The following is a 19,288-nucleotide window of genomic DNA, read 5'->3' as shown; positions in this document are numbered from 1 at the left end:
TTATTTCACACTTTTTCAGCATAGACTCGGATAGAAATATATTGTAAGCTATTGACCCCACAGTTATGTGGATCGCTATCGCGATTAAGAACATTTTTTACGTGAAATCCTTGATGCGTTCTTCGTGTTTTCGAAGTGTCAATTTGAATCACTCAGTTTTACAAAATGAAATGTCAGTGTTTGAACGTAAAGCAGACTAATTGTTTGGAAAAATATCTATGGAAAAGTATGCCGCCATCTTGGATGAAGATAAAATAAACTCACGACAGGTATGGGGCTATCTTAGATTTATGACAATCTAAGATATCTTAGGGCTACGATAGTTTCGAAAATACGCTACGATAGCCTACGGTTTCCTTACGACAACTTTACGAAAATTTTAGGGCTACGATCGTTTCGAAAATCTAGGCCCTGGGTTTAAATAGAAATATAACTCAACAACGAACAACATCTCGGAAATTTTAAGAACAAGTAGACCAAATATTACATGTTATACACAACACGAGTGAAAAAGCAGATCAGCTTGAAACAAACATATATTTATCAGTGAAAATAAAAATAATTTCCCCACTACCTCTGTGGATGAGCAGTGAGCAGTACGGCTCAGGCAAGATAAGTACATGATTGAAATAAGCCTTTGAATATCATTAGTTGTCTTTTTGTGAGATTTGCAAGTCCTCTGTATGACGTCCCAGGGTTTCCATCTGCCCCTAGTCTCTTTAATGTCCTTAATATAGGGTACAGTCAGTTCCTGTAAAGTTCCTCAATGTCGTCCACAGTCTGGGGCAAATCTTTCCCTTTAGTTTCGGGCAGTGGTATAGCAACAAATATGGCCATGAACAGGAGAGCCGAGATTAGAGCTGTCGGGAACCAGGGCATGTCCTCAGCCTACAAATACAAAACACATGATCAGAGAACATGCTAGGAGTCCGCTGATTGGCCATTGGTTAACGTGTGCAGTCACGTTTCTTAATCATGGAAGGGCCGGTGAAAACGTCTGAGATCAGTATCACTTCGGTCTTAACCCACACATTTATATGTGCTACAAGGTCAATGCTATTCAAACCGGCGTTAAACCCAAATCCCCGACTCACACTTTTCCCAACTGCGTTTTATTACATCGGGGTTGGTGGGGTATACGTAGCCTAGTGGTTAAAGCGTTCTCTCATCATGCCGAAGGCCCGAGTTCGATTCCCCATATGGGTACAATGTGTAAAAGCCATTTGGTGCTCCGGGTAGTAACGAGGCCGGAATATTGTGAAAAGCGGTGTAAAAACATCGATCGTGTCTTCACACCCTACTTACAACAAAGACCATGAATGGGGCTCCAAGTGCACCTAGTTTCCCCGACATACCAGCTGTGCCGAACCCGATCAGTCTGAAAGTACAAACAGTACGATTATATAACAATACTTGACGATACTTGAAGGTGTTTTGGCAGGCATGGCACGCACGGCATACAGTAGGGCCAGCGTTGGGCTGGCCTGTGGTAATGGCCATGTTACATCATCTGTCAAGACCACTTATTGGCTGATGATACGTTATATCATGTGTCTAGGCCAGTGGCTGGGTAATACCATGTTATATCGCGTGTCTAGGCCAGTGGCTGAGTAATGCCATGGTATATCATGTGTCTAGGCCAGTGGCTGAGTAATGCCATGTTTTGTCATGTGTCTAGGTCATTGACTGGGTAATGCCATGTTATATCATGTGTCTAGGCCAGTGACTGGTTAATGCCATGTTTTGTCATGTGTCTAGGCCAGTGACTGGGTAATGCCATGTTATATCATGTGTCTTGGCCAGTGACTGGTTAATGACATATTATATCATGTGTCTAGGCCAGTGACTGGGTAATGCCATGTTTTGTCATGTGTCTAGGCCAGTGATTGGGTAATGCCATGTTAGGTCATGTGTCTAGGCCAGTGACTGGGTAATGCCATGTTATACCATGTGTCTAGGCCAGTGACTGGTTAATGACATGTTATATCAAGTGTCTAGACCAGTGACTGGGTAATGCCATGTTATGTCATGTGTATAGACCAGTGACTGGGTAATGCCATGTTATGTCATGTGTCGATGTGTCTAGGCCAGTGATAAAGTAATATCTTGTTATGCAATGTGTCTAGGCCAGTGATTAAGTAATATGATGTTATGTCATGTGTCGATGTGTCTAGGCCAATGATTAAGTAATACTATGTTATATTATGTGTATAGGCCAGTGACTTGGTAATGCCATGTTATATCATGTGTCTAGGCCGGTGGCTGGGTAATACCATGTTATATCATGTGTCTAGGCCGGTGGCTTGGTAATGCCATGTTATATCATGTGTCTAGGCCAGTGACTGGCTAATGCCATGTTATATAATTGTCAAGGCCAGTGACTGGGTAATGCCATGTTATGTCATGTGTCGATGTGTCTAGGCCAGTGATTAAGTAATACTATGTTATGCCACATGTCTAGGCCAGTGATAAAGTGATACCACGTTATGTCATGCACTGTATTACTGACCTGTAGGTTGTGGGAAATGTTTCTTCGACGTACAGAAACAGAGTGTAGTAAGTCCCGGCCACGCCTAGTTTTCCCAAGAATCCGAAGAGTGGTAAAGCCACCGAGGTAACGCCCGGGCCTGTACAATTAGGAGTATACTTAGAAATCGATGTTCCTAGTATGTGTACAATAAATAGAGAAGACAACACTTACTTTTGTTAGATAACACGGAAAGTTCACGAGTTTCGAGTTTCGACAAAAGTGGTATCTAAACAAGGATGAATGTGGTATTTTATTTATTACGCACGCTCATATGTATTTCAGTGTGAACAAATAACCTTTTACGTTCGTAAAGCAAACCAAACCGAAACGGGTTGGATGAATGTTGATATAATCCCAAACATTGGCATTGTTGACAGTTCTGTGCATACGCAAAGGATCTTCAACGTAATCGAGTCACGAGTGTCCCGCTCGTCCAAAGCAATATGCTGTGCAGGGTTGCATTCCATAAGCAAGCCAGAAAGATAATCGTGGGTTCGAATCCCGGGACTAGATTATGTTTCTAGGTTTTGTCCCATACTCTTCACCAAAGTGATAATTTTCTAAAAGTGCATCACTTTCCTTTACATCAATCTGACACGCCGTGATATCCCTGAAACCCGACTTACGCACCTTAAGGCCTTTAGGGGGCAGACGGTCAATAGATTGAGCACTAATCCCGCCAACAAAATACCACGATACACAGTCAGTGAGGTCGAAGTTGGAAATGTTTGTTTGTTGTTGTTTAACGCAGCACTCTGCAATAGACCAGCTATATGACGGCGGTCTGTAAATAATTGAGTCTGGACCAGACAATCCAGTGATTGACAGCATGAGCATCGATCCAAGCAGTTTTACTGCAAGCATGGGTTGCTGAAGGCCTATTCTACCCCGGATCTTCACGGGCCCGAAGTTGGAAATGGCTCTTCCATTGTACTCGTCCATCTTATAATCCATAATTAGGCAGCCATTGTCGCCATCTGATCCCGGTGTCTTCCATATTCATGATTACATATTCGATTACAGAACGTTGCACCAAGAGCCCCGTTGGTTAAAAAAACGCCACAAAATGCAAAATAGAATAATTGGTCCTCAAGTTTTACCAAAGGAAATAATCGTTCCCTGGATATGTTGGATGTCCTAAATAAATGCTTTTTTTAAAATTGTTTGTCTTCCTCTTTCACAGGAAATGATGTCCCTTTTACATCAGTGACAGAAAAGACATCCTTTCTCTGACATAAATTCAAGTATCCCCAAACCCAAATATTAATTGGTGGTTCCACAGTCAACTTCTATAGCGTGTGCTTCTCTACAAACACAGGGTCAGCTCTCGTGGAACGATACCATGATTGTGAGAAGCATCCCCTCGGTCATACTTACCTGCAAATAATCGAACTATAGTTGAAAGTGTCAGAAAGCCAACTGCAGTCCCCAAAAAGAGAAAGATAGTCTTTTTCCTCCCAATGCTGCAAAAAAAAGTTTTTGTAATCTGAATCTGTGAACATATAGAGAAAATGTATTGTTACAGTGAGTTGGTGAGGTGAAATGGGGTTTAACGTCACGTTCCAGAGTATTGGACTTGCATAGCGACGTGATGCACGTGTGTGTGACTGCTTGTTCTAGTCTAGTTTTTATTATGCTAGCCAACTGATATACCGCATTTGGATACCCCATTCGGACACAGTATACTACGAACCGACCAGTACTCCGATAGTGCCACCTCTTTACCTTCTTTTGCACGACGTGGTCAGGATAGAACCAGCAGCCTTCCTCATCTCTGGGCCGACGCTCATTCCATTACACACCGAGGAGGGTTTTGTTTTAAATAATATAATCATGTAATAATTAGGTATCTAAAAAAGAAATATTCAGATTTTCCTTTTAAGCGTTTGTTCGTCTCGCCGAAGGCCCGGGTTCGATTCCTCATATGGATACAATTGTGGTGTTCCCCGCTGTGATATTGCAGGAATATTGAAAAAGCTGCGTCAATCAAAACTCAATCACTCAGTCCCATATTAAATTGCCACACCGCAATATTATTAGTTATGGTGTCTTCAGTTGCCATATACGTGTCATATTAGGTTAGAAGAAAGATATTGGGTGGTTTTCTTTAAAAAATAATGTCTTTTCACATCTCAATTAATGATATTAAAACATAAAACAGTGTGGAATAACGAATTTCTGTACCAGAATTTTCATGTAAAATATGTGAGGTGGGTATTGGAAAATCCCAAATGGCTGTTGCTGACGGTGTACGGTCTCATATTAGGTCAGTAACAACCATCTTGGATTTTTACTGACGGTATACATTCTCATTGGGGTTAGTAGTTCTGCTCTCTGATTGGTCAATCCCACTTTGAGGCATAATAAAACTGAAATACGCGGCGTTGAAACAGACTTATTCTAGATTAATGGGTTAATACGTGATATACCTGTCAACCGCAAAGAGCAGGATGATGGCGGCGGGGAGTTCCGACAGTACGTTGATGGTGAAGTTGAGGTACAGGTCGTCGGCGAGAGAGCTCTCAGTCAGGTACAAGGTGTAGTAGGAGAATCCAATTACGAACCTTCACATTACCAGACATCAGGCATTAGAGAGACAACATACAATGGATGAGATATCCATCTTTGTGCAAAGGGAGGGGCAACACGACCGAGAAATTATTTAAAGTGTTTTGGAAAGTGTCTTAATGCTATAACATATTTATCGACCAATCCTTATTATGATACAGAATATGCAAAGCAAGGTATACTTGAGCATTGTCGTAAGAGGCGACTAACAGGATCGGGTGGCCAGGCTCGCTGACTTGGTTGATGCATGTCATCGTGTCCCAATTGCGGGGATCGATGTTCATGATGCCAGTCACTGGATTGTCTGGTTCGGACTCGATTATTTACAGACCGCTGTCATATAGCTGGAATATTGCTGAGTTCGGCGTCAAACGACAAACAAACACACACCTAAGAATGGTCTTTGACATTGAAATTGCACTAAACGAAATCAGACCTGTTGCATGTGTTTCATTATTTTGTTTCCTATAAATCTTGTACTTACCAAATGTAAATGAAAATAAGCAGGTTTATTAATAAATGTTTGTTGCGAGCAAAAGCACAACAGTTAGGTGAATCAATATCTTCCTTGAATCCAGTATGTGTCGTTACTACTCTTGGTCTTGTTGATATTTCTGATGCTGTTCCTGCAACTAATATCGGTGCTATTGCTGTTGATGTTGCTGCTGCTGTTCCTGCTGATGTCGTTGCAGGTTGCGATGCGTCTTCTGGAACTGATGTTCTTATTGGAGCGCCTTCTGGAACATTTGTTCTTGTTGGTGTATTTTCTGGACCAGATGTTTCTGTTAGAGTGTCTTCTCTAATGGATGTGCTTGCAGGTTTGTCTTCTGGAATGGATGTTCCTGTTGGTGTGACTTCTGGAACTGATGTTTCCGTTGTTGTGTCTTCTGTAATGGATGTTCCTGTTGGTGTGTCTCCTGAAACAGATGTCTCTGTTGGTGTGACTTCTGGCACGGATGTTTCTTTTGGCGTGTCTTCTGAGGCCGGGGTGGTGCCATTTGCAGGATTAGAGTTCGTTGTAGGCTTAGGTGTTGTGGTTGTGATGACGTCTTCCTCATCATTGTGTCCTACGCCATATATCAACTTTTCATCAACATCTACACCATTAACCTCAGCTGCGAATTCCACCAATCTTTGGGCACTCTTATATCGACCGACAGCAAAAAGCCAACGAATAGACTCATTCAGTATGCTGAAATATGGTTATCAGGAGATGGATATGTATACAAATAACAATACTCATGTCAGTGCAGCACTTACCATGAAATCTTATTTTAAAATATAAATGTAAGGCTAAAGAAGGAATAGTTTCTCGTGCATCGTCGCGACACTCTAAATCCTGCGTATCAAACATTTTTATTGCTAACATAAAAATATTTTTCCAAATGTCCGCCTTATATGAAGAATTCTGTGTTATCGATAAAATGACATGTTGACATCTGACATTGTGTTAAAGAGCAGAGTTTACTGTGTTCCTCCCGTATCACTATTGTTTTCAATTATTTATAAATTCAATAGGCCAACCCCTTCCTCACATTTGTAAAAGCTGTGGCCGAGAAAATTTTGTCATGCATCTTAAGGAATGCAGTCTACCTGATTCAATTTTTATTGCTTATCTTCTTATAAATATTGCAGGGTATGAAACTTACAGCCATGTTGCCTATTACGAAAGCAAGCAATGCACAATGAAGATATGCCATAGGTCATAAAATAACTTACAGGATTTGAGCAAACACAACAAGAGAACCAGCCGCCAGTGCGTACTGTATGGTTCGCCAAGACATCAGCCTCAGACTAAACCCAATGGCGCTTAAGGTCAAGCCCGCTATGGACCAACTGAACAGTAAGAAGAACGCCAGAAACTTTCTTTCCTTTGTGAGGGTTAACTCCAGTGCCATGGTCACCAGCACCAGCAGCACACCCTGGAACAACAAAGGAACAACCTGGCAAAGTCAGTTGAAACATTTACAAAATCAGAAAGACCTGGATCTTGTCACTTATTGCAAATGAGTTTCACCGTGACAATTTTGGGGTCGCTTCTTTATTATTTGACGTCGAACACTGATCCGCGCCGTCGGGTTACGATGACAAGTAATCAACCAAGTCATCAGGCGATTTATAAAAGAACATGTAGAGTTATATATTCAACGTGGTGATGAGGATTCTCGGGTGCGCTACATCGCCTTAAATGAGAACGCGACTTAATGGATAAATAGCAATCGGGATTATATTTTACACTCACTTCAATAAATATTCCAGAAAAGGCTTTAAGAATGGTTAATTCAACAATAGATCGGGAGAATGCCATCGCCACTGTCAGGAGCAGGGTCACCGCATGCGCTGTGATGATCATTGGTTTTCTGCCCAGCCTGTCGGCCAGAAGAGGAATGGTGATGGCGCCAAATGCTTCCCCGGCCAAAACCAGGAACTGCGGTAGTCTCGACTGGATCTTCCTGTCGCACACCAGGCCAAACTGGAACATGTGTATGTACGCCTTAGCCAACGACGTTCAACACATCATGCTTTGCAATGGACAGATCATGCTACCCAGATGTGATACAACAGGCCAACTAGCCAACTATGCCATGACAGACCACATCACCTACCTTCTCGTAACAGACCCCACTAAAAACCTATCCCGCCTACCCCACTACCTACAATGAGCAGGTCATACTATCCAGTTGTGACACAACAAAGCCCACTAGCCAACTATGATATGACAGATCACATCACCTAACTTCGATATAACAGACCCGATTACCTACCTTCTCGTAACAGACTCCATTATCTACCTTTTATGCAACAGACCCCATAGTTACCTTCTATGTAACAGACCCCATTAACCACCTTCTATGTAACAGACCCCATTAACCAACTTCTATGTAACAGACCCCATTAACCACCTTCTATGTAACAGACCCCATTAACCACCTTCTAAGCAACGACCGCCTCCGTGGTCTAGTGGTAGAGCGTCCGCCCGGAGAGCAGAAGGTCCGGGGTTCGATCCCCGGCCGCGTCATACCAAAAGACGTTAAAAGATGGTACTTGTTGTTACCCTGTCTGGTGCTCGGCTTTAAGGGGCTAAAACAAGGACTGGTCGGCTCGGAGTCAGTATACTGTGTCTGAGTGGGGTATTCATGTTAAACTGCGGCATGGTATCTCAGTGAGCTAGCACTATAAATCGGCATCAGTCCGGACTAGTACAAGCAGCCACACAAACACACACACGTACATGCACGTCGCTATATAAGTGCAATAATCTTGGACGCGACGTTAAACCCCATTTCACCTCACCTCACCTTCTATGCAACAGACCCCATTAACCACCTTCTATGTAACAGTCTCCACGACCCACCTATGCTATGAGACCCAATACAACAGACACCAATCCCTACCTCTGATACAACGGAAGTGAACCGGAGAGACCCGAAGTCTTGGCCATCTAGACATCCTACTACAACCGTCTGTGAAGTTGTTGCAGTGTTTACGGTGACGTCGATGGTACATTCGTTGTAGATGCTGTCAATTCCTACCACGTCAATCGCAGGGACGTTGATTGACGCTAGGATGCCGTCGATGGACTGAGTGGACAAGGTCGCGCATTGGCTCGTTACACTTTTACCTGAAACAAGACCCAAAACTTTTCCAGTCGGTGTAGGAAACTTAATAGGACACAGTCGTCATTTTCACTTTATCTACCATCCTGTACACGAACCACTGATCAGTGCATTTTTCAAAAGAGGCTCAAAATGATAAGGAAATAATGAGTAATAAGGAAATTGCTACACTCGCATGTGTTTATATGTATGTTACCAATCTCGAGGTGTATATGGTGTGATGTCCCCTGTGTGTGAACTTCCTCAACCATCAGCTAGTATTTTAATGTATTCTGAGATAAATGTAAATGTCACCTCTGGGGAATATATATGTTTTTATCTCATCTTACATTAAAATACTAGCTTGTGATTGGTTAAGGAGCAGGCAATTATTTTCCATGTAGCCCACTCAGAATGTATTGCGTAAGTGAAATAACTCATTTCGTTTGCATCGTCTGCTACGAGTTGTTTGCTACGACTCGATGAAACTGGGGACACATGGAATGTCCTATCTATTACAGTTGTCTACCGGAATTTTTCTTTTCATTACAAATGTAAAACACTGAAACGTACATTCTCCCTACCTAACACGTTTCACTACCCCTTGTAATTGCGACTTAAAAAGTAGTTCCGAGATTTCAAAACCTTAAAAAATATAAACAAAAGTAATAAAAACATATTTGAAGTGGTTCCTAAAATTATTTACCATACATTATATACAAAACCAACTTCGAAAACAATAATCCTGAAAGCTACGAGAGCGCTGTTGGAAGCGAAGGAATACACGCTGGTCAAGTAACAAAAAACGAGCAGTCTCGATTGACGAGTTAAATAAGTAATTTACAGTTTATAACGAACATTTTCAAGAGAATAACAAACGGCAAGAAGCGATATTACCTCATATAAACGACCATCTGTCATTATTTTGCCTTGTCACTGTGGGATTAACGTAAAAAGGTTCGTGTCCGGACAACAGTTTGTGTACGTGACAAACACTTACAATAAAGGGAGACAATTGGTGGGGAGGTAACGCTTGTATTACAATAAAGTTCCGTCAAACAGTGAAAACATCACTTCTCTCAACTTCTGAAAACTCAGTCTTTCACACTGAAGCATACAATGTAAAATATTATGTCACTACTGGGAAATGTATATGTATATGTCATTACTGGGGAATAGATATGTACATCTTACTACTGGGGGGAAATGTGTATCTGTCATTACTGGGGAATATATATGTATATGTCATTACTGGGGAATATATATGTATATGTCATTACTGGGGAATAGATATGTACATGTTACTACTGGAGGGGGGGGGGGGTGTATCTGTCATTACTGGGGAGTATATAAGTATATGTCATTCCTGGGAGAAAATGTGTATCTGTCATTACTGGGGAATATATATGTATATGTAATTACTGGGGAATATATGTTTATATGTCACAACTAGGGAATATATATGTATATGTCACTACTGGGCAATATATATATGTATATGTGACTACTGGGGGAAAATGTGTATATGTCACAACTGGGGAATATATTTGTATATGTCATTACTTTGGAATATATATGTATATGGGGAATATATATGTATATGTCACTACCGGGCAATGTATATGTATATGTCACTTCTGAGGATATGTATGTGCCAGTACTGGAGAATATATATGTATATGTCACTACAGGGGGGAAATATGTATATGTCACTACTGGGGGGAAATATGTATATGTCACTTCTGAGGATATGTATGTGCCAGTACTGGAGAATATATATGTATATGTCACTACAGGGGGGAAATATGTATATGTCACATCGGGGGGGAAATATGTATATGTTACAACTGGGGAATATATTTGTATATGTCATTACTGGGGAATATATATGTATATGTCACTACTGGGGGAAAATGTGTATATGTCACTACTGGGGGAAAATATGTATATGTTACAACTGGGGAATATATTTGTATATGTCATTACTGGGGGGAAATGTGTATATGTCATTACTTGGGAATATATATGTATATGTCATTACTTGGGAATATATATGTATATGTCATTACAAGGGAATATATATGTATATGTCATTACTGGGGAATATATATGTATATGTCACTACTGGGGAATATATATGTAAATGTCACTACTGGGGAATATATATGTAAATGTCATTACTGGGGAATATATATGTTTATGTCATTACTGGGGAATATATATGTATATGTCACTACTGGGGAATATATATGTAAATGTCACTACTGGGTAATTGCTTTCATTATCAAAAGAACAGTCTTATATACTGAAAATCAGTGTCTAACTGTGACGTAGCTAAGGCATTTTATAAGTTTTGGCAACTTTGGAGATATAAATTTCGACACAATTTTGCGAGGGCACGAGGCCTAGCCAAGCGGGATCAGTTTGCCATATCTGTGCTTGTAGACTGTAGACTCTGCGGCTTGAACCTTTCTCCACAAATTAAAATAGTTGGATTTGGCCGAAATATGTTTGAATTGTTACCTTGTTTCGTTTTGTCGCTGTGTGTACATCTGACTACACTTCCTAACGTTATGACAAGACAGACCGACTGTCAACAACGTCTGACCGTGGCCGTGACGTCTCATAAACTAGGGTTAGAGTAGCTTCCCTTTGACAAAGGGCAGTTACTCTAGCAGACAGACAGATCGATTGCCGCGAAAGGCAATTAAAAACAATTGTTGTTTTGCGTATATGTTGCTTCGCCACTGTATAAGAAAGAGATTTCAGCTGGAACTATATTGGCTACTGTCACTGTCCGACTGACACATCACTTACCCTGTGACATAATAAATATTAATGCGCGCATTCCAGGAAAACTCGCAATGTTTCAGTAATGTTTTTGGGAGAGGGAAAGCGATTTTGAAGCACAGAATTAAAAAATGACATTATATGATAAAGAGGTTATCACGCTTGTGTGTTTGGGGATGGTAAATTTCCTGTATTAGGAATAAACACTATGTATTTAGCTCGCCAAGGCTCGCTAAATACAATGTTTATTCCTAATGCAGGATATTCACCATCCCCAAACATACACGCGTAATAACCTCTATATATGTCATTACTGGGGAATATATTTGTAAATGCCATTACTGGGGAATATATATGTATATGCCACTACTGGGGGGAATATGCATATGTCACAACTGGGGAATATGTATGTATATGTCATTACTGGGGAATATATATGTAAATGTCACTACTAGGGGAAAATATGTATATGTCACAACTGGGGAATATATATGTATATGTCACTACTTGGAGAAAATATGTATATGTCACTACACGGGAATATATATGTATATACACGGTCTTCCTGTGGGGTCGTGACCTTGGGTCTTCCACCACTCCTCGGCCTGTCTGCAGTACTGCCAGTTTGCCTGTGACGTATGACAAATCTGGCGATGGTACACTTGAAGCACCCTGTGATCATGGCAACGTGCTCCTGCGTCGCTCCCATTTGCAACATACCGATGGCCCTCTCCCTCAGCAGTGCGGTTAGTCAAGGCATGTTCGTCGTTTTAAACGTTTTCATGTAATGAGAGAGTACAATCCTGCTCCTGAATTTCATATGGTTAACTTTGTGCACATTTTGCATATTTTAGTGATTAAGTTCACTTTTCTCGCAAATAACGTGAAGCACGTGCACATGTTCACAGGGAATAGGTTAGTTGCATTCAAGCTATGTGTTCCCAACTGTTTTCGTGTTGTTTGGCAAATTTGTTGAAAACTGACGACCATTATTTATTTGGTGGCGGTTTTTTGGCCCCTTAGTTTATGTTTATACCAATGCATTGAGTAAAGGGAAGTAACTCGGGTCCTTGCGTCGCCTTGCTAGCTGTAAAAATGGCTGAATCAAAGCTTTTTACTCGGTGAGACTTCGGGTCATAAATTCCGGTAATGTATGAATGAATGTCGGGACATATGGTGTGATGTACCCTGTGTGTGATTCTTACGGCTAGGGGTACATAGGCTCACACACAGAGTACATCACACCTATTCCCTCGAGTATAATGTCTCTACTGTTGGATACGGAGCGACACTGCCTGCCAATGTGTTCCGTGGGATTTACAGAATTTATCACCTCCAAACCCCTGTACTCTGTTTTACTGAAAATGAACTTTGATTATGATTCAAGATCAAAAACGTAAAAATAATAGTAGCGGTTTTGAGCGTGTTATTAGCTGGACCCAAAGTAGGAACACGAATATTAGCGAATGTTATTTGAACCCTTATGGTTAAACCATTATTTCATAAATATAAATCTATTTTTCAAAATTAAGTATTTATTACTCACAGACTTATGAGATAGGATATTAAGTGAGTGAGTGAGTGAGTGAGTATGGTTTTACGCCGCTTTTTGCAATATTCCCCGAATATCACGGCGGGGGACAACAGAAATGGGCTTCACACAGTGTACCCATGTCGGGAATCGAACCCGTGTCTTAAGCGTGACGAGCGAATGCTTTAACCACTCGGCTACCCGACCGTCCCCATATGATATTAAACTTTATGATATATAGTTGGTAAAGCTTAACAATAATTATGATGCATGCTATTACTTAAGTATGGAGATTTTATGATGTTTCACCCAGTAGTGCAAACATTTTTACAAGTCTCAAAACAACTACCCATTAATTGAACTATGTTTATTTTCGTAAGCATAAGCATGTATCATGTTGTATTTCTTGCATGTGAACTTATTTCACGTTTTACTAAGTCCTATAACGCAGTGTTAAGTCCCTTGGATATAATATCATGGTTGCGATTTTATGGATTATGTGGTGTTACAGTATGACTAGAAATTATTGAGAATTTAAAGATTGTAATTTTTTTAATTTTTTCACTCATTACTCACGTATTAAATGTGAATATTAGTCCAACATAACTCCAGCTTCAAAGACAGGTGAACACTTAGTATTTTGTCAAGTCACCATGGGCAGCAATGCAGGCTTCAAGGCGGCGGGGCATACTACTGATCAAAGAAGTTAGAAAGTCGTGGTTCATGCTGTCCCAATATCGGACCACCTCTTCTTTCATTTCAGCAATATTTGTCAGATTTTTTATTGACACTTTCCTCCCCCCCCCCCCCCCCCAAACATTGTCTAATGGATTTAATTTAGGTCAGGGTTGGGGCTGTAGCTTGGCCGATCTAATAATGTCATATTTTGGGTCCGAAACCAGGCCTCAGAATGCTTTGAACGATGTTTTGGGTCGTTGTCTTGCTAGAAAATCCAGGAATTTCCATAGAATACTTGAGCAAATGGAAGTAAATATCGGGAATATCTGTGTACCACTCACTGTTCATTTTCCCTTCAAATACACACGGGGGCGTGGCCCCAAACACACAGATATGCCACCCCACACGTGAAATTTTGGACTGTACTTTGGGCGCAGATACAAAGGTTTTTCAGTTTGTTTGGTCCAGAATTTTAGTGTAGTAGGAAACAGCCACACAGAACTTTAATCTGAGAAAATCACACTGTCCCAGTTAAAATGTCAATTCTCTAAACACCAGTTCAACCTTCGATCCTTTTGTTCAGGTTTCATGATCGGTGATGGAATTCCTCGACTTTTCTCCCAACCTATTGCATGCAACTCAGTTCTAATTGTCTCCTTACAGACAGCCAAAGTTCCTCTATCAATCATATTCAGTCTTAAGTTTCCTAAACTCCTTCGTTTGTTTTTAGAAACAAGAATACCAAGCCGCCTCCTGTCATCGACTGTCAATTTTCTGGGCCTACATGCGCCTCTCTTGTGCTCAATGCTATCTCCACTTTCAAAAATTTTCAAAACACGATAAACAGTGGACAAAGGGATGCCTGTTCTACTTGCAATCGCTTTAGCTGATCTGATGTCCTTGTTATAATACTCTAAAATCAACCTCCTCTTCTCTAAATCATCCATACTGGGGATCACTGAAAATGATGTCTGCTAGCAAGTAAACAAAGGGGGATAACACTTCACAAACTAATGAAATAGGATTAACTGAGTTGTCTCTCTTGAATGAAACCAAGCACTTGATAGCTGGTCAGTGTTTTTTATACTAGATATCCACTTAAACATATCCCTAAAATTCTCAATAATTTTTGGTCATACTATAAATCATACTGACTTTTCTGTATTTTTCGGTACTCAAGAGTACATTACAAACAATATAATAATATAATATAATAACAGTTATACATTTACTCAAATGTAATATATGTTCTATGAAAAATTGTATAATAAATAACATGTATATATTCTGCAGTGCATCATGGTTTGTACTGCTTAGCAAAGATGGAAATGTATCTATATTTGGATGGACATAATGATTTTGTTTGATGTATCTATTTCTTAACCTTGTAAAGCTGGACATACAAGGAGGATATGGTACTGCATTCAGATTACACTGTTGGCAAATTCTCAGTTTTCTATTAGTATTTGTATATATTCACTTCAACACAGATGGGTTTTATTCTGACCAGTTTTGTAGATATCATATTATACCTGCTTTCCCAAAAATAGAATAATACCAATACAATTTAACAGTTACTACGTTGGGTATATCTCCTGAAGCGCCATACAAATATTGTTCAGTTACATGTTGTTGTTTGTTGTTGTTGTTTAACGCCGCACTCAGCAATATTCCAGCTATATGACGGCGGTCTGTAAATAATCGAGTCAGGACCAGACAATCCAGTGATTAATATCATTGGCATCGATTCTCCCAATTGGGATACGATTACATGCATCAACCAAGTCAGCAAGCCTGCCAATCCGTCCCAGTTAGTCGCCTTTTACGACAAGCATAGTTGCCTTTTACGGAAAGCATGGGTTGCTGAAGACCTATTCTACCCCGGATCTGTTCAGTTACAGCGTGGACTGCCGCTGCCTATTAAGGCGTATGTTGATTGCATGTGTAGGCCATGTGTTATGTCTGTTGAGTTACCTTTTTAACCAAACAATTAATGTTAGAAAACCTTAAGTTAGCGTCAGCAGCAGCCACGATTCAAGGTTATAATGTATAGCCGAAAGGAGCTATAATGTACTAGAGAACGAACGGAGCTATAATGTACTAGATAATGTACAATGGGCGGATGGCCTAAATAAATAATATAACATGTCATGTTTGAGTCATCTGTGTCCGCGTGCATATGAAGTAAATAAGAGAGTATAAAAAATATATTTACCGATAAAGTTAGTGTTCGCTCGTCACACCGTACGCACGGGTTCGACTTCCCAAATGGGAACAACTTGCGATGCCTTTTTTCAAGTGTAACCCGCCGTTATGTTACGGGAATATTACTAAAGTGGCATAAAACAATACTCATACACTTTCAACTTTGTATACTTTTGCTGCTAGGATCCGCGGCCAATGGGTTTGAATCTCGTATTCCGCGGAATTATGGTCAAAGCGGCCTTATGCCAGAATCACACATTCGAGTATGTAAAACACATGGCGTGAATGGGGATAATTGTAGAAGTGTGTTTGGTATAGTTCGGTACGAGTATGATGCTTGAAACCACGAGGTTTTGCGTTTGCGGTGATGTATGGCTACCGCTGATCTTTGAAATGGGATATGAATTTAACTTTTGCCATAACATTCAATCATTCAGTCAGTTTACCTCCTATTCTTAGTATTTTCCAGATTCCAATGTATTGACATCGTAAGAAATGTTATTATCTTGAACACGAGACAAAACTTACTGACAGAGGTATATAGCCGTATTCCGTACGTAACATCCTGAAATAGGTACGTCTTCATCAGCGAGGAGTGAGTGAGTGAGTGAGTGAGTGAGTTAGGTTTAACGTTGCTTTAAAGTAATTCAGCTAAACCATGGCGTGCCTTCTTGTGGGAGCGAAACCTGAAGTGATGCAGGTCTCAGACGTTTAACACTTTGGCGAACCCTACAAACATACAAACATAATCTGGGCGAACCGAAATTTGAACCCACGATCATAGGTTTCTGACTCTTCTAAGGAAAGCCACACCCCGCCCCTCCCCCTCCAACGATGAACAAGGAGACTAAATTTAGCACGTCATCATGAACAAAGAGACTTACCAACGAAGACGTAGCCTAATATCCCATACGTAACCGTCAACATAGACAGGAAGAGCCATACGTACTGGCAGATGTGATACCGTTTACTTGTTCCCAGAGCTCTAAGAACATCTTCCACGCGAACATCCGAGTGCATTTCGATTGTGTTTGGTACGGAGCTACATCTGATGCGGGGATGAAATGCAGATCACAATGAGTCTCCTCTAATTATTAAGTCTGTCATATGCTGCATGGACGTGACGGGGTTATTTATGGTTGCTATAAAACAATTGGCCTCGACAGCTCCTAAAATAGCTTCGTATTTATGTGGAATTTAACAGTGAATTTAACATAAACGTGGAATTGAATATGAAATGAAGTTAATTGTGGAGTGTGATGGACACCTTGCTTGAGGTTCAAGGATCATAATTTGAGACCAATCATCCAAGTAACTAGGAAGACGCCAAGTTGTGGAGCAGTAGATCCTGAAAAAAACAAGGAACATGCCAAGTTGTGGAGCAGTAGATCCTGGAAACAAGAAACATGCCAAGTTGTGGAGCAGTCGATCCTGGAAACTAGGAACATGCCAAGTTGTGGAGCAGTCGATCCTGGAAACTAGGAACATGCCAAGTTGTGGAGTAGTAGATACTGCAGCGTAATAATATTCGAATTATTTATTTTCATTAACGTTAAACAAAGAGAAATATAAAAATAGACACCCACATAGATATGAAACAGTTAACCCATCTTGATGAAGCTTGCTCAAACTGACTACACTGCTTGTAACTCAACGAAACCATCAGCAGTGTTTATGGGATAAAAACGCATCAGGAAACATCCATCAAAATGTCAGTCATTCCTGATGATTTATGACTCAAGAGAATAAAATTTAAAAAAAACGTTAAACAGACCACTTCAACACGTGTTATATCAATTCCTAGGGTTTCGAGCAATATTCAATCTCATTAAAATCAGATCTTAGTTTTCGCTACCGCTAGACATAGATCCGAGGACATCCCAGTACGGGTCACGTCAGAACGACCTTTCGCGAATTTTGACCGACTAATGAAATGACTGACAAGAAATCGACATTGCCCAATCAGAAGGCAGTTTTCTAGAGCTTTACGACACTGGTTTCAAACTGGCGACTACGCTTCGAAACATATTAAAAAAATTAAACTGATAAGAAGAACATTCTGGAATGGCTTATATATGGCCTAGACTGTATGGATATAATCATAAAACCCGTAACTGTCGTTCGGAATACCCCGTGTTAAATATTTCGTGGTTGCATGATTAGAAAACACATTCCGACAGTCACTTTCATGATCTGGTAAGCGACGCTCTGATTGGTTGGATGAAAGTTCGCTCTGACGTGACCCTTAATCGGATGTCCTCTGATCTTTGTTTAGCGATAGCGAGAACTAAGATCTGATTTTAATGAGATTGAGCGATATTGCTCAAATGAGTTGCCTTCTGGACTCTCAGACAAACACTACTACCATGTTTTTTATTGTCAGAGATTATATAAGTTGGGCAAGCCCATGCGTGTCTCATCTCACATTACACCAAGACCATCGGATGCGGGAAGAAAGCGTGACCATTGCTGCTGCTATGTGAATATTATTACCACTATTATATTTTATACTGCCATTGTTTTTGTACTGTCACTCAATTGTGTACTGTCATTGTAATTGCTGTGCAGTAATTTATATTCATTTGTCAACCTAGTTACATTTATAATACATTTGTTAATTGTATACCATTCTGTTGTTGTTTGTTTGTTTCAGACGGGTTTCTTTTACCTATATATTTCTGGGTTAACTTATTGTCAGAAATTGGGGGCCCGTCCGGGATCTAAATACAAAATATCACAATTTTTTTCAAAATTATTGGATAAACATTGTTTTGTACAATATTGCGTGAAGCCAACAAATCACTATGGAATTTAGCGTAGATTAGTTTGCTAGCCAATCTTCTACGGAACAGGTCGAATCGACCAAACATTACAAACTTGACATCAAATCACGTATGCTTACGGCTGATGTCAAGAAAGTTTGATAAGTACCTGGTTTGGGAAGAAATTTTGGATGACGATACTTTGGCTTTGACTGAAGAACGTATGTTTAGGCTTTAAAGAAATAATAATTTGAAAGAGAAAAATTGGCTATGGAGACTTGAAGCTGAGAAAAAAGAGAGATTTTCGGATTAAGTAATTAGGAATTGAAGCTGAAAAAGAAAGCTCAAACATATTGATTTACAGAATGATCTCTCTCAGTGCCTCAACAGGTGATAGATTGTTTGATCTTTCCTGGCAGAATATACTTGCCCCGAAAAGTTCTAACTACATTTGAAAAGGTGGCTAACAGTTTAAAATTGCCTCATGATCATTGGACCGTGTTGTTGCAAAGTGTATTCCGGTCAAGTTCAGGAAGTGTATTCTGCCTTTAGTTACCTTTTTATACGAGTTCTGATTATCGGGTTGTTAAGGCTGCAGATTTGAAAGCATATTAATTGGTTCCTGAAA

At 40.2% G+C, this 19,288-nt stretch overlaps 1 protein-coding gene across 1 annotated transcript; it reads right to left on the bottom strand.

Moving 5' to 3' along the window:
• Positions 1-744: 744 nt before the first annotated feature.
• Positions 745-16,918, bottom strand: LOC139469776 (organic cation transporter protein-like). Its single transcript, XM_071252066.1, has 10 exons — positions 16,783-16,918; positions 8,494-8,720; positions 7,341-7,571; positions 6,818-7,020; positions 5,583-6,290; positions 4,960-5,094; positions 3,908-3,993; positions 2,510-2,627; positions 1,306-1,378; positions 745-888 (listed from the first exon to the last, which is right to left on the bottom strand). Exons 1-10 carry the CDS (start codon positions 16,916-16,918, stop codon positions 745-747), a joined length of 2,061 nt encoding a protein of 686 aa, XP_071108167.1.
• Positions 16,919-19,288: the final 2,370 nt, after the last annotated feature.

The sequence above is a fragment of the Haliotis cracherodii genome, unplaced genomic scaffold (genome assembly GCF_022045235.1).
Source record: "Haliotis cracherodii isolate W230 unplaced genomic scaffold, xgHalCrac1.p SCAF_1, whole genome shotgun sequence".
Taxonomy (NCBI): Eukaryota; Metazoa; Mollusca; class Gastropoda; order Lepetellida; family Haliotidae; genus Haliotis; species Haliotis cracherodii.
Note: the sequence above shows the minus strand (reverse complement) of the source record. Positions and strands in the feature narration are given on the sequence as shown.